This window comes from Trachinotus anak, unplaced genomic scaffold (assembly GCF_046630095.1).
Source record: "Trachinotus anak isolate AG129_WGS33_773 ecotype Australia unplaced genomic scaffold, CSIRO_AGI_Tana_v1 ptg000007l, whole genome shotgun sequence".
Lineage (NCBI taxonomy): Eukaryota > Metazoa > Chordata > Actinopteri > Carangiformes > Carangidae > Trachinotus > Trachinotus anak.
In genome coordinates, this window is record NW_027273858.1 from 10,797,887 (window position 1) to 10,813,221 (window position 15,335).

The following is a 15,335-nucleotide window of genomic DNA, read 5'->3' on the forward strand; positions in this document are numbered from 1 at the left end:
TTGAATAGTTTATATCAACGTGATAAATATAGCTCTCATAAATCACGTAAGTGTTATATATTGCCGTTTTTCACACTTGGCTCCAACCAGGAAACTCTGGAGAATATCACAGTGGATTGTGCACTTATTTTTCTCTGCACAGGCTACATAAAGTTCTGGGACTTCAGTGGTTCCTTAAATTGGATAATAGTCCTATGGTGTACCACCACACTGTAACACAATTAATGACCCCGTATGGTGCTTTACAGGTTTGCAACTGATTGTGTCTCTTTGAAAACAGCCTCTGAGGAAGGAGATTCAGCTCAGTGGTGCAACAGAGGGAAAACAGAACCATGTTTACTTAGTGTGTGTTACACATTTAAGTAAGCAAATCACCTGATAAATACAGAACTCGCTTGATAAAAGAAATGTTCCATATTGGCACTGTTATATTACACATGTTATGTTTCTGTGTTCCAAATCTAGTTGCCTTTTCTCTCTCAAGTTAGGCATGAAAGCAAAGTCCTTACCTTGATGTGTCTGAGATAGTGCTGTTGGCTACTTAGGAAATATGATAACTTAAGCTGACTTACTTTATCATTAATTAATTAATTATCATTAATGGTGGCAACAGACATTTTCACACCAGATATTGTTGGCATCTCAAAGCAGGAGAAACACAGGTGTAACTGACATTCCATTTATTTGAGCTAGTTCCAGGGTCCAGGTATTGTGCATGCTAGCTCGCTGTCATGGCTTGAGCTTTTCTTGCCAGGACAAGTCAGGTGGCCGACTGATTATTTGGCATGAATCATGAGTTTAATTTAATTTGCTTCATGGGTTATCTTAATGCATAAACAGACTGCTTTGTCAGCATCTACTAGGCTCAGGATGGGTAACAAAACTCTCAAAACAGCATCTGTAACAAGTTTCCATTGTTATATGGTGTAATTAGGCCAAAAATTATCAATAAGAGCAGTGTGAGAGAAAGTAAAAGATTTTGATTTGGAGTCTGTTAAGGGAACTTTTGAGAACATAAAAAGGCAAGAGAAGTTAGCCATTCAACCAATCTCCCTATCTGCCAGACCCCATGGGCACCACTGCCAGAAATGTGATGAAGTTTTGTAACGTAACTTTTGGTTGTTTCCACTTTCCTGCAACTTTTACTCAATCTACGCCCACATCAGTTTGTGATTTTCTTTGAAAATCCCACTGAGAATGTGTCTGAGCTTTCTGCATCCAGCCAATAGTTTTTATATGTAGGTGGATCAAGCAACGACAACACCTACAGAGCATGAGTTTTGACTAAAGAAAAGGCCAAACAGTCACACCCTTCCTCAAAGTCAACCCATGTTGTGGTCATACAGCACTGTTATTCACAGGTGGTCGTGCAAATGTATTTCTCACAGAAAAAAAAAAAAATCTCCATTGAAACATACTTCAAGCAATACATGGTGAATACACCATGCTATAAATACACTGGAAATAATCAATTTAGTTTTTTCATTTAACAGTTACAGTATGTGACAACATATACACTATTAGCTGTTGGCTAATATGTTGAAAATATTACTTGGTGGCCTTGAGGGTGGTGTGAAGTGTTTTAGTGTTTGCAGTGAATTCATAACTCCACAGGGTAAATTCAAGCAGAGTTCACATAGAGCTAAAGTGATAACACGCTAACTTGTATCGTACTAGTATGCAAAGATTTTGAGATTTCAGCAAGACTGCACTGGGTATTTTTCACGTGTTTGTGTGGTTTGCGTTAAGATGTGAATGACAAGTCCAATGATGCAACGTAAAATCAGTTTCCCTGAACAAATGGAAACAACTCTCGTTTTACTTCTTACTTGCAACCATCTCAGTGTTATTTATTTAATATAAATAATTTAGAATTAAATAATTGTTCCGTACAGTAACTCTATCTTAACTATCTTAACTAACTCTATTATATGTTAATTAATTTACATTATTAAATTTTCTTGTGGTCATTTTTATTACCAAATGCCATATTTATTTCAAAATTAGTTTTATTCAATTATAAGCATTATTATTTATTGATTTTTACAGGATGCAGTGTGTTTGTTTCATCTTAAATGTTAACAGTTAACAAAAATGAAGAAAATAAGACAAAATTTGTAAAAGATGTTGTTACTCTTGAGCATTTGGTTTGCATTTTAGCAATCAGTTGGTAAGAAATTTGAACATTTATTCCTGATGAAATGATCAGAAGTATCCGGGTTTATGTAGTCAGTAAGCATGTGAGTCATGGTAATTGGTGGCCCACACCCATGGAAATGACATCATGTGCTCATACTGTCATGTAGGGCCGGTGACACATCATCAGGATTTACTCATAGAAAGGAGAGAACAGCAGAAGACAGCAATTATGTGGTAGACTGAAACCTCAACCTGTCAAAAAAAAACTTGGAAAGCAAATGCCTTTATCTCAAATTAAGTTGGTTGACTGTCTTTGATAGTCCACTGGGTGGCTACACACAAAGACACATGCTGTATGATGTCTTATACTGTATTCACCCAGATTCAAACAATTAGAATAACCTTGTGATTGTGCGCGGTTACACCCTGAAGATACAGTGCTTAGGCACTGCTGATTTCAAATGAAGGCAAAGAGCCCTTTGGAGCTGAGCCCATCCCTGACATTTTCTCTGCTTTTTACATTTATCAGTGACAGACAACAACCTCATCAGCTCACATACTACTCCAACATACTCCATTAAGGTGCCTGGAATAAGGGTGCATTTCCATAAAATATTCTTTGTCAGGATCAGAAAATGGGCAAATTATCTGAACACTAAAACACCCCAGCGCACCGTAGATCCCAAAGCAGACAGAAATGACCTCAATTAGGCTGTCTAAGCACAAGAAAGTGTCTCACTGGTTAGAGATCTGAGTGGCACAGATAGATCAACACTGCCACTTCTCTCACATCACCTGGATGAGCACTTTACATTTGTAAATCAATGAGCAGGGTAACCACATGTGGAAGAGCTGGGAGGGATTCCTGTCTGCCTCGGCACAGATTTTGAGAACCAAATTACCTCTATTACAGCTCTCAGTTGGGGACTGCATTCTAGGATCAATTTGTCAGAAAAGGGTGCTTTAGCATTGATGGATACGACACGTGACCAACGACAATGTTGATTTTTTTAATCTGCTGGATAATGGGCAGATTTAGTTCAGATTTTCCTGAAGCAGTGGATCTGTTTACGACCGCCGAGTCCCTGCTTTGTTTCATGCTGCTCACTTTACGGCTTCATTACTACAATCACAAAGCTGTGGGCACCTCAGCAGCCCGTATCACCATAAATCACACACTGAGATAATGGCAGTCGGGCGTTTCCAGCTAGGATGACACCTTTTACTACTGGAGTGCGAAGGCATATTTGAGCTATAGGTGCATGTAATGTGTAGTCGTAGATACACAGGGAGGCAGAGATGGTCGCAGACAGAGCGCCTTCTCTGTGGTATCTGAGAAGTGGATGTACAATCAAAATGTATTTGAAAAGTAGCAATCTCTACCGTTAAAACATAATGGCCAGTAAGAAACATCAAGTGCCCATAAACAAAGCCACTGTTGATAGGTGTCTATTTCCTATCACTGAGAACTTCTATATCATAATCGCAACCTGATTAAGAAAAAAACAAAACAAAACAAACACATGCATAAAAGATAATAATTGCTCTTTGACTTATGTCTGGTGTGGGGTTGAACATTATAGCAGCTTCCCCTTATTGACACAGCTGTTACCCAAACTATAGACTTGCCACTGCAGACGACGGCATGTCTTTATATTGTGCCACACACCCACTAATGACAGCTTTAGTGGCTGTAATTCAGTAGGGTTGAATATGGGGTTAGGTGTGTGAGTCACGTCCTGGGCTCCCCCCTTTGCCAGATGTCCTGCCAGGTTTCCTGCAGTGTCTTCTCTCTCTCTCTCTCTCTCTCTCTCTCTCTCTCTCTCTCTCTCTCTCTCTCTCTCTCTCTCTCTCTCTGATGATGATGATGCAAGTATGTCCCGAGAATTTCAAAATGGCTGCTGTAGGTCTTGATGAAAAATCCAAAGAAGCACAGTGTTGAAGAAATTTATTTTTTCATGTGTTTTGTATTGTTTGAAGACCATCCACTGAGGAAAACTGATCTTAAAAATATATTATGTAACTTTAAAGTGTCAACTCCCCAAACCCTTAAAGTTATCCAGTAAAGTTTTTTTCCTCCACCGTGCAGTGTTTGCAATTTCAAATTCGGACCAGTTTTCATGTGGAACGGCTCTGAACCCATATAAATACCCTTGACCTAACACTGTTAATGTTTACTTTGCCAGACTAGGCACTTACACTTCACTTAACCCTTCAGCTCACTGACCTGTGTGCCCCCTCCGGACCTTCAGACTATTTCTTCATATGGTAAATAAGATGCCTGTTAAATCCAATAAATCATATCAAGCAGATTTATCAATAAAGTCCACTTAATTTCACGGCTTTTTAATTATATCTAAATTAGTGAATCACTAAATTTAACACTACTGCGGTTTGATGAAGCCTATACTTATGTTCTGCAGAGCTCCATGCACACCTCAGGACTCCCAGGCCTTGATGGACAAAGTGAATATGCACTTTAATAGTCTTGCATACTCTAATCCCCCATGTTCTCTCTCCTCTGTGTCAAATCTCCTCAGTGAGAGGGAGGGCTGGGTAGGTGGGGAGGGTGGGTAATTCATGCACACATGTGCCTGCCTGTTCCTCCAGTGACAGGGCCAGGGGGAGGGGCACATGATAAATTGCCTTCCACCGGGGACCTCCGAGCACAGCCACCATGATGTGGGTAAAAATGGAAATTGCTCCCTTTCACCGTCATTACATCAGTTTAGGACGCGTGTGGGCCTTATCGCCTCCGCACTGTGAGAGGAGTTAGTGCCGGCGGACCAACCGCTGCGCGATGGACGAGGGACGGTACAGCTGAGGAGCCATTGCAAATAAAATAAATAATAACTGTGAAAACAGCTGGGTCAACAGTGTGTCCACAGGAAGTGAAAGACAAAGTGAATGCTGTCGATGATAGCAACACCAAAAATAATAGGCCCTTTTTACTTGTTATGTTGCCTTAAAGCGTAATGAATTGTGGCTGCGCGAACTCAGTCAGATGCCGAAGTTTTCTGTAAAGGCGATAAAGCTCAAATATGCAGATGTGCTTTCTTACGAGTGTCATCAATACAACACATGCTCACCGTCGTCTGTGCACGAAAAAATATTGACTAAAAACAAAAACAAAAAAACACATAGTCTATGAGAAAATTTGAAATGGTTCATGTGGTAGCCTATGCGGCAATTGATAGGTTTTTCATCTGCGCCTGATCCACGAGTTGTGAGTGTTTGTACCTGCATGAAAATCCCACAACTCTGAACAAGCCCGATCTTTTTCTTTTTCTTTTCTTTTCTTTTTTTTTTAATAACAAACTGAGTGCTCTGTACATTACATTTACAGGTTGATGAGATTATCAAATGCAAATTAAATAATGGCATCCAGGTAATGACCATCCAATCAAAAATAGCCCAGACTCATTTTTACATAAACCAGTTAACGGCCTCCACGTCGAAATTTCAGAGTCCCACTCTCAGCCCACAGCTTTTTGTCATAAATTAAAAAAAAAAAAAAAGACACACTGGTCGAAAAGGCTTGTAGAAATTCTGCTGCACTCCACCTGAAAGCATCACATCATTCAGACCAACGTCCAGCTTTCTCCTCAGGTTGTAAAATTGATATTTTTTTTATATATATATTTTAATTTAGCAATTTAAAATACATAAATGTGCCCATGATTTTAAAAAAAAAACCACAGAAAATCAGCTGGCCTTGACGAGCATTTTCGTTTCTGACACATTTCACAAATTTACTTTTTACGCAGGTAAAGCAGCACGTCAGCCTCCAGCGCTTCAAAAAAAAAACCAAAAAAAAAAAAAAAGATCCATCTCAAACAACACACTGACAAAATTCAGCTACCAACAAACTGAATTCTCTCATACAAATTCACTTTATAAAGCCCGTTTAACTCTGTACACACACACACACACACACACTCATCCCCCTCTTTCAAGTTGCATTAATTTAAACTTTATAGTGTGCTCTGTTTAAAGTAAACTTTTAAAGCTTCTCAATCATTTGGCTCATAAAGTAATATAATAGGAAGAAAGATAGAAAGAAAAGACATCATATGAACAAATAGTCAAAATTTGTCCTCATGTAACAGCAATTTACTGTTTTGAAAAGTATGACAATCTGTAGGCCTGTGTCGCTGAGATGATCAAAGGAGATTTTCTTCACCCCATTCATTTAACTGGCCAATTTTTTTAAAATGTCAGTGTAAAATAAATTTGAGAATTATTTCAAAGTGAACAATGTTAACACTTGACAAAATGAGGCACACGGAGATATGGAACAGAATTGTTTCTTATTTTTTTCCAGAATACATACAAAAAAATACCAATTCTCTTTCCAAGGTGTACACCTGAAAAATAACGGCAATTTTAAATGTGGACAATTTTTTTTTTTTTTTTTTTTTTTTTTTTTGAAATTTAAGAAACAAACATGCATGTAAATTATTTTCTTCTCAATGAGACATTAAATAAGAACAAATACAATCATAGCAATTTCAAATTAACATCAAATGAAGACCCCTACTTTAATTAGTACTCTAACATGTGTGTGTTTTCACTTTACCTATAGAGTTCAGTTTCAACATAATGCACTTTTTGAGTTGCTCAAATATTTTCCATTTGCAGCTATTATCGCCTGCTTTTAAGCCGACATATAAATAAATACAGTTGAAGTCCACGGATCCCGCCCATAAGTTTTAGCGCTGTTAATATAAAAGTCTTTATATTTGCATTCTTAGTACTATAAACTTCTCAACAAGTCACTTTTTCCTCACTGGTATCCAAGCGCTGATGCTGTGGTGAGTCTCTGGCCATACAGTGCATAAGGGGAGTAGTAAGGGCCGGTGGCTGCGGGGACGGGGACAGGGGCACCGGGGGTTGGCAGGGGACTTTTGGAGTACGGATGGTAGCGGCTGCTGAGTCCTAACGCATGATGCGGGCTCCTTAGAGCCAACGTCCCGGGGCTCCCGGGGGCTCCTGACGGTGGCATGTGCATATGGCAGGCCATAGCCGCTGCTGCGGCGCTGGCCAGTGATGAGGAGCCGGGATAACCAGATATCAACTTCTCGGCCCCGGTAAAAGCAGTGTGTGTCCTCAGGTGATTCAGGAGCTCTTCTGAGCTGGAGAAGCGCTTGTCGCACGGTCCATTTGCCGACACCCAATTACAAACATGAGGGAGAGGGTCGTTGGGGAGCATGAAACCATATGGGTACAGGGGGTGTCCGCTAAATGATGGCGCCGAGGAATGAACGCCATGTATGGGGTGTGTCGGGTACATTAGTGGGTAGCCGGACTTGAGGGCGTTAGCGGCCGCGGCAGCCGCAGAGTCGTGCGTGCAGGACGCACTGGCTGCGCCCGCTAAGTGGCTGGCACAGTGGTAACTGAGGCAGTAAGGGTCTCTGCACAGGCTGGCTGACATGATGGACGGTGGAGAAGCCCCAGCCAAAGGACTGGATCCAGCCTTACTGCAGCCCAGTGAACTAGCCAGCTGTGCGTTTACCAAGCTCCCTCCGTGGGGCAGGAAGTGTTGAGGGTAACCAGCATAGGCCCCAGCCAAGCTACCTGGATAGGTCATACCAGCAGGAGGCAAAGGGAAAACTGTCTGCCCCGGTTTGTAAGGAGAAACCGGCGCCACAAGTCCTGACCCGAGAACAGATGCGGAGGATACAGAAGTTACAGATGAGGACTCCGAGGAGGAGGTGGTTTTAGTGCCAGGAGTTGTCTCCTGGTGTTGGTTGACCTCCACGTTAATTCCACCACAACTCACGCTTATCCTGCTGTGGCTAGTGGTGCCAGACCCGTCCGTAGTGCCATTTTTATTACAATCAGACTCTTTCTTTTCATCCCTGTCCCCACATTTCCCCTCTGACGGCATAGGGGAGGCTGAAGTGCTGGAGTTGGGGCTGCCTGTCCGCGGCGTGAACGGCTGGCAGGTGGCGCTCGGCACTCGGAAACCAGACTTCTCTCCGCCTGAGACGCCCGAAGACGAGTCCTTCTTATCTGAAGGTTTAGAATAAGGTTTGAAGCTAGATTTGTCGTCCACACCGATGTCACTCAATTTCAAAGGACCGGGTTTAGATTCCTTCTCACTAGATCCATTTGATGTTACGGAGGATAATTTGGAGGAGGGTGGTGGGTCCGGTTTGCCGATCTGAGAGCAGGTCTGCGCCAGCAGAGCCAACGGACTTTTCTTGGCATCTAGCTGCGAAAAAAAAAAAAAAGATTAAACAGATGTTGATAAATGTTTTGAAAACGCACATCGACCGCTTTCTTTTACGATTACAAAATGTACAGGCTGAGAGACTGCGGTTCGGTATGGACATTTCCTGACATTCCCAAGCGGAATATGTATATGTGGTAATTACGCACGGCTCTTCCGTGAACAAAACTACAGTCGTGATGGTTGTAAAAACAAACTGCGAGGCTTTCTGCCACACGCAACTGTTTTAAACACTGGTGGGACACGATATATTACGGGATAACAGCGATAGGCTCCCATAACGCCCCACGAAACATTAATAACCAAAAGGCGTAACACTGTGATCACACTGACAAAGTATTCAAAATGTTCTCCTTACCTCTATGGGACTGACCGGGGTAGAAGGCAAAGGCTGCAGATACTCCGGGTGCAAAATGTGTCCCGACCGTGCGGTAAGCATTTTCAAAACCTTGATAGGAAGTCGGTTTGCTTGCCGTAGTGGATCACACGGAGGTGCGGAGTGGAGAAAAGGCTTGCTGACGCTCGCTGAGCTGCTATTCCGAGAACTGCTGCTTTCCCAGGCTGCACAAATATCACTATTTTTCAGGGCAGACGCCGAGGGCGACGTGATCATGTCCCAATTGTCAGGAAATGAAACGGCGATGCTTTCATCAGATTCATTAAGAAAATCAAAAGAGAAAAAAGAAAAAAAAAAGCAATCGAGCCTCTGTCTCTCTCTCTCTCTCTCTCTCGGGGGTAAAAAAAAATAATAACAATAATAAAACGGTTCAATAATAGGTAGTAATCCCGGTGGTGAAGGAGCAAGGCGCGGCAGCTGGAGGGAGACCGTGCGAGGTTATCGCAGATCCGTGGCAGCGTCTGGCACCATGAGCGCTGCGCCTTGTGTGCGCCTGTCTGCAGCTCCTCGCTCTGTACTCCCGAAGTACGAACTGGTAGAAATTTTCACTTCAAAAGCAGCTGAATTAGTCCGAGATTAAAGCCTTTGCCGCCTTCCAATCAAATGGGACCCTGAGGTGATTGGAGGGTCAAGGGGATGTGACGTTCTCCTCTTTGTAAGCGCCTCTATTTTGACAGCTCGGGGGAGGAGAAAGGCTTTAACATTTTGGTTACTGTGCACGCTGCCGCTATTTTAGATGTGGGGGTAAAGGGCTCAAAATATAATCATATGATGTAAATATAGTTAAAAAAATAATAATGATAATAACATAGATGAAGTATTTACCTCCAATTTGAAAATTATAAGTCACAATTAACTCACTTTAACACATTTTATCTGATGTGAAAGATATGGAGTGGTGCATATGGACGGTAAATCAAACACTCACTTCATCCACATGCGTAAAGTTCAATCATGTTTTTATCATTAGCATAATCGATTTTCATTTGAGTCTAGTTTTAAACAATGTAAGTTATGATGGCATCGTGCTTCACTGATTTCTCTGCTTGCTGTCACATACTACCGACCAACTCATTACTTCAAAGCCATGTAAATATCTAAGGGGATAGTTGTGTCCTAAGTTTTTGGAGTGGAAATATGTTAGTCTTAAGTCTGTCGTTATTTTAACAAGTGTTTTATTGTTATTCTCCAACTGTGTGTAACCCGAGAGACGCGCAAAGTGTGCGCAAATTACGCACATCCACCACTGGGACTGCTTTTTTTTTTTTTCCACTGGCAAACATAAAACCAACCACTTCAGCTTGAATTCCCTTAACAGACAAGCGTTGACAGGAATAGACCAATGTAGTGATGGAGGGATGTGAATGTCACATGTTTTCAGTATAATATACACCGCCCTTCTATTTCTATCTCCACCCCTCCGTCAAGTGTCAATTCTGCTCCACCGCAATCAATCAGTTATTTGTCAGACGCTGTCAATCCACCGCTTGATTTATGTCAGCTATTGTGGCTGATTACATGCCAGTGTGACTGCGGGAAAAGAACAAATGGGGAGAGAGACATTCTGCAGGAGACACAAGAGTTTTCAGAGGAAATAAATCGATTCTCGAGTTAAGATTTAATTTTTAGTTGCATCGACAATAGCCGACGTCCCCAGTCCAGAAACTGTGGGGGATAGCTGTGCATTGAACTTAACACCCACTCTCTTGGTTATTAAACAAAGTCTGTAACTTTTGGAGTTTCTCATCAAACACCTCGGAGGAGGCACACATGGTGGGACTTTAATAACTTGCAGACAGTCCAGTTCACATGTTCCCCGGAGTAGCTGTTAGTGCTTGAAGGTGGCAAAGTGCTCTTGCTGTAATCGGCCGATTATAGCGTTAAGAAGAACCCTTAGGAAAAAACACTGGCATGTTGGTGACAAATAAATCCAACTAAAATCCAGCGTGAAAAAATATCACGCGTAAAGTTAAAAGGGACGAATTAATCATTCGTGTTTTCGTAATCTAATCTATTCGATGTAGTCCGCCCTGTCCGAAATAAGTGAGTTTAAACAATCTGTGGACATTCATTCAAAAAAAAAAAATGATAATGTGTAACAACCCGGTGAAACATCACAGCCTTTCAAAACAGAGCCCTGTCCATTTTGGCTAAACGCATCTGCTATTGTGCTGTTAAAACCTGTCATCTGCCTCGGGCACACTGTCATCTGCGACAAGAATAACAAAGACAGGGAACAAAAAAGAAATCCAGACATTTTATATTGATGTCAGCTCGATTTTATTTACATACAATGAAAATGATTTATTTTCTTCAAGAGGTAGAAAAGCGGAGTGGGGAGAAAGAAAAGAAAGAGAAATGGTCTGTCAGGCCGTTGAGAAAAGAAGTTTAAAATGCCTTGAACTATTCACCGCTGAGATGGCTAATCAGTATTGAGGCTCCGGGGCAATCGGGCAGCTTTTCAATGCGGTTTTCCTTTCATCTCAATCGGGATGGAGGCGCTCAATTAAAAGCCTATCAGTTTGTAAGTAAATCAACGCCTATCAAAGTTGTCACATCAAACAAAACGATTATTATTGCAACCCGCCTCTGCCATTAATCTCTTTCTGTGGTAATCTGCTTGACAGGTCAACTTGGAGAGCAAGAAAACCTGGAGTGGACAGTGAAGATGGCAAAATATGGTTGTTGTTTTTTTTTTTTTCCTGAAAAATAGAAGGACTAAGTAAAAACACATAGCGTTGGAGTCCAAAATCTGCCACAAATACAATTTAGCATGAAGGTTATGAAATGAAATAAAACACAACAGAGACACATGGCAAAAAAAAGCAGAATATGAGGAAACCATTTACAAATAAATCCAACACACATGAGTAAAAACACTTTTTAGCTTAAAAAAAAAAGAAAAAAAAGATTGGTTTCAGCTTCTAGGCCTACACTGGTTTGCATGACTGACTGCAGCTTTGTAAAGTGTGTATGAATAAATAAAAACAAGCAGTACTTGTCTACTTTATGAAGACATAAGTCGTAATTTTGAGATAATGTGTAATATAAATAAACAACTCCGAATAGGCCAACAGTTCTTTTCATTTTAATGGGAGAGTTTGTGAGAATTGGAGGAGGAAAGTCCAAATGAGCGGAGCTCTTATTTCCTCAAGTGTTCTCAGTGTTTTTCTCTGGCAAAAAAAAAAAAAAAAAGAGGGGGGGGGGGGGGGGGGACGTTTCACAATATGCAAAGATGTGTGATTGATAACAGGCTTGCTGTTTTCTGCAAGGGCTGTCAGTCCGTGACACAATATGTGAGTTATTAGGGCAAAGAAGGGCAACCATAAATTTTCACTGTCAGGCGAAAACCCTCTTTATTGTCCGTATGACGAATGGGCTTCTGCACCAGACACCAAAATACTCTGCATTCCCCTTAAATGGGAACACATTCTTGCGACCATAATTCACGATATTTAAATAGAAAGTTTTAATATCCCCATATATTTCACAACACTGACATGTTTATGAATAACTCTCCGCATGCAAATACAACTATTTACATCTGGTGAGGGAATATGTTGGACTTGCAGGATTGCTTTGAGCTATATGCTGGGCCGACTTCTTTGTAACGAGGAGGAACACATTTCAATCTTATGGCTAATTTTTTTTAGAAAATAGCAAATATGTAATTAAACTGTTTTTTCTAATTGCAGACCTTGAATTTTACCTGCATCTATAATTGAAAGAAATGTCTTATATCCAGTCTGTTTTGATGCTACTATCAATGTTCACATGAAGTTGTTCATTTTATTCTAGTCCATTTCTACTCTATTATTTATATTCCGGCCGTAACCTAAAACCTGTGCTTTTTTTTTTTCTTCTTCTTCTTCTTTTCAAACAGACGCACACAATCCCCAAATCGCAGAAACAGATAAAAGAAGACAGAGGCTGCACAGGAGAGTATTACAAGCATTCAGATGCATGCATGAAAAGGTTTTTCTAAAACTCCAAGGAGGAAGGACAGGTTTACAGGAAAGTCCGTGACACGACATTACCTGGAAGCATTGCCTACTAAGCCCCGATGTAAAACGTCAGAGAGGTAAAAGGATAAAAAATGAAAAATAAAACACAACACTGTCACAACATTAAGCCGTAGTCCTTCTTTCTAAAGGAGACCTGTTTTGCATTGCATCGAACACAAGAAGTCATTGCATTCTGTCAGACGTGGAGCACCGCATGGAGCGCGGCGGAGGCTGGAGCCATGCAGACTCTCTCTCTCTCTCTCTCTCTCTCTCTCTCCGGGCGGGCTGCAGGGAGAAAGTGAGCCTTTTCCGCGTATGGGAGGTCCCACATGACGTCACACGACATACAGTGAGGAAGTAGGACAGTGCGGCGCTCCCAAACTCCCACATTCTTTCGACCGCGGTGCCATCGGTGACCCGAAGTGTGCGGATTTGCCACATCTCGACGCCGAAGTAGGGAGAGGCTTGGACCCAGCGGTGAAGTACGCCGCTGTGTCGGCCTGCCTGCAAGCCTTTCAGGGGCACAGAGACACATTGGCCTGAAAAAAAAAAAAAAAAGACTACAGACTTAAAGCCTATGTCAGCATCAGATTTTCCTTTTAATTAATAATCACCACACCAAGGCAGTTGTTGGTTTGGTGGGTTTTGTCACAGAATACACATTGGTGGGGGCAGTAATCCCCAATGCATCAATTTCTACCATGAAAACTGAATTAAAGTTGATGCGCAGAGTGTTAAACAGGTGTTATCAAGCAGGCAAGCACAAAAGAAACGGACGTATCACAGTTTAAGCAGTTATACTGGTCTACAGGACAAAGTGCTCACAGCTGACCTGCAAAGCTACAAAGCTGTGACTCAGTGAAATAAACATGAGTCACATGGATAAAATGAAGCTATGAAGGTTTGTTATATTTGTTTGGTGCATTTACTTGAGTACTGTAGGCCTACTTAAGTGTATTTTTCTAGTATCTATACTCTACTTGTATTATTGTTTTAGAAACTTAAGGTTTTTACTCCTCTACACTTAAAAGACAAATATTGGACTTTTGAAGCAGAGCTTTTAGTCGGTGGAATTAATTTTTTAATTTTTTTTTAATTTTGAAATTGTGATAGACTGTATACGAGGAAAACCAATCACAGCCAACTCCCGCACTATCAGTCATGTTGTGCTTGCTGCATTTTTGAACAGCTTTGAACCTGTCAATGTGCCAATGATGCTACGTTAAATAAAGATGAGGCAGAAGATTCTTCACCAGAGCACCACGACCTGATCTTAAGTCCATGTTTGACGTTTTAGAAATAAAGAGTCGATTTAAATGTTTAACATGACCAAACTTGCCTGAGAAAAAGAAATATGAAAACCACACCGGCTCCTGTTGTTGATTTAGTTGTGTTTTTATGGCCATTTTGATCAGCTTTGCATCATTTCTACAAGCTTTTTATTCTACAGGTTATACAGTCAGTCAGTCATTCAGTAGGTAGTTTCAGAGTCATTAGGTTCTATAAATACTCTGTGGAACAATACAACAATGTGTTGACATTAAAAAAAACTTTTAAAAAAATTGAATACTTTTGAATACTTAAGTATTTCTAAAAGTAAGTACTCCAGCACTTTAAGGCTGATTTCACACCTGTACTTGTTAGTCTGGTTAAAGCCAACCCTGGTTGGTGTTCCCCCTTTGGTATGATTTGTTTGGGCAGGTGTGAAAACAGTAATCGCACTCGGGTGCAGACCAAAGCAATTGCACCAAGACCCTTTCGAGGAGGTGGTCTCGGTCTGGTCCCAAACAAACTCCGGAGGGATCCATCTTTTGGTGTCAAAGAGTTTCTGAACTCGATCAAATCCCACAAGCTGAACCAAGGGGGAAGTGCTAAAGTTTAGGACGTTTACAAACTCATCAACTGAATTGGACCAGACCAAACAAACTTTTGGAGTTATATTTGACCAGGAGTATCTGCACTTTCACTCAAATAAGTGGCCATTCTTTCACATTCAAAGTCGTCATGTATAAAAAATGATTTTGCCTCACTGGATATTCTGTGGCAGCAGGGTCAAAAGCTGAATAAAAGATATGTAAGAGTCAAGTAGATGTAATCATTTTTCAATTACGATTTTGCCATTGCCCTATGGCCCATATACGTAATTTAATGATCACCCAGTGCCATTATTCCTTTACCCAGTTATCTCTAAAGACTGGAATTTAGAGATACATAATCCATTTGAACTCAGGTCATAAGGAGTTTTTACACACAGATAGACAGATACATGGAATTATTGACACAATTTTCATTCAGGCACAAGAACTGAGTCTATGCTAACAATTGGTGTAACCGTAGAAGACCAAGACACATAAATTGGAGCAGTCTCGTGGGCAGTGCAAACTGTATCAGTAAATATGCTTAGATATTTAAATACAAGCACATCCTCTTTACAGTGTTTGAGAAGTCATCATCTTTTTCTTTAGATTACACACACTGCTGCACTGTTGTGTAAGCCTGTATATTACAAGCCAGCAATGCCACAAACAGAAATGTGATTGGGTTCAGGGTACACATGTGT

At 41.0% G+C, this 15,335-nt stretch overlaps 1 protein-coding gene and 1 long non-coding RNA gene across 2 annotated transcripts; one reads left to right on the forward strand and one right to left on the reverse strand.

Moving 5' to 3' along the window:
* Window positions 1-6,430: 6,430 nt before the first annotated feature.
* znf503 (zinc finger protein 503) lies at window positions 6,431-9,438 on the reverse strand. Its single transcript, XM_071480446.1, has 2 exons — window positions 8,733-9,438; window positions 6,431-8,356 (listed from the first exon to the last, which is right to left on the reverse strand). The coding sequence occupies exons 1-2, from the start codon at window positions 8,985-8,987 to the stop codon at window positions 6,926-6,928; spliced, it is 1,686 nt and encodes a 561-aa protein (XP_071336547.1). The 5' UTR covers window positions 8,988-9,438; the 3' UTR covers window positions 6,431-6,925.
* A 1,762-nt stretch (window positions 9,439-11,200) lies between these two features.
* On the forward strand, window positions 11,201-14,858 carry LOC139622438 (uncharacterized). Its single transcript, XR_011691260.1, has 3 exons — window positions 11,201-11,295; window positions 11,399-11,452; window positions 12,655-14,858. It is a non-coding gene; the product is annotated as an uncharacterized lncRNA (long non-coding RNA).
* Window positions 14,859-15,335: the final 477 nt, after the last annotated feature.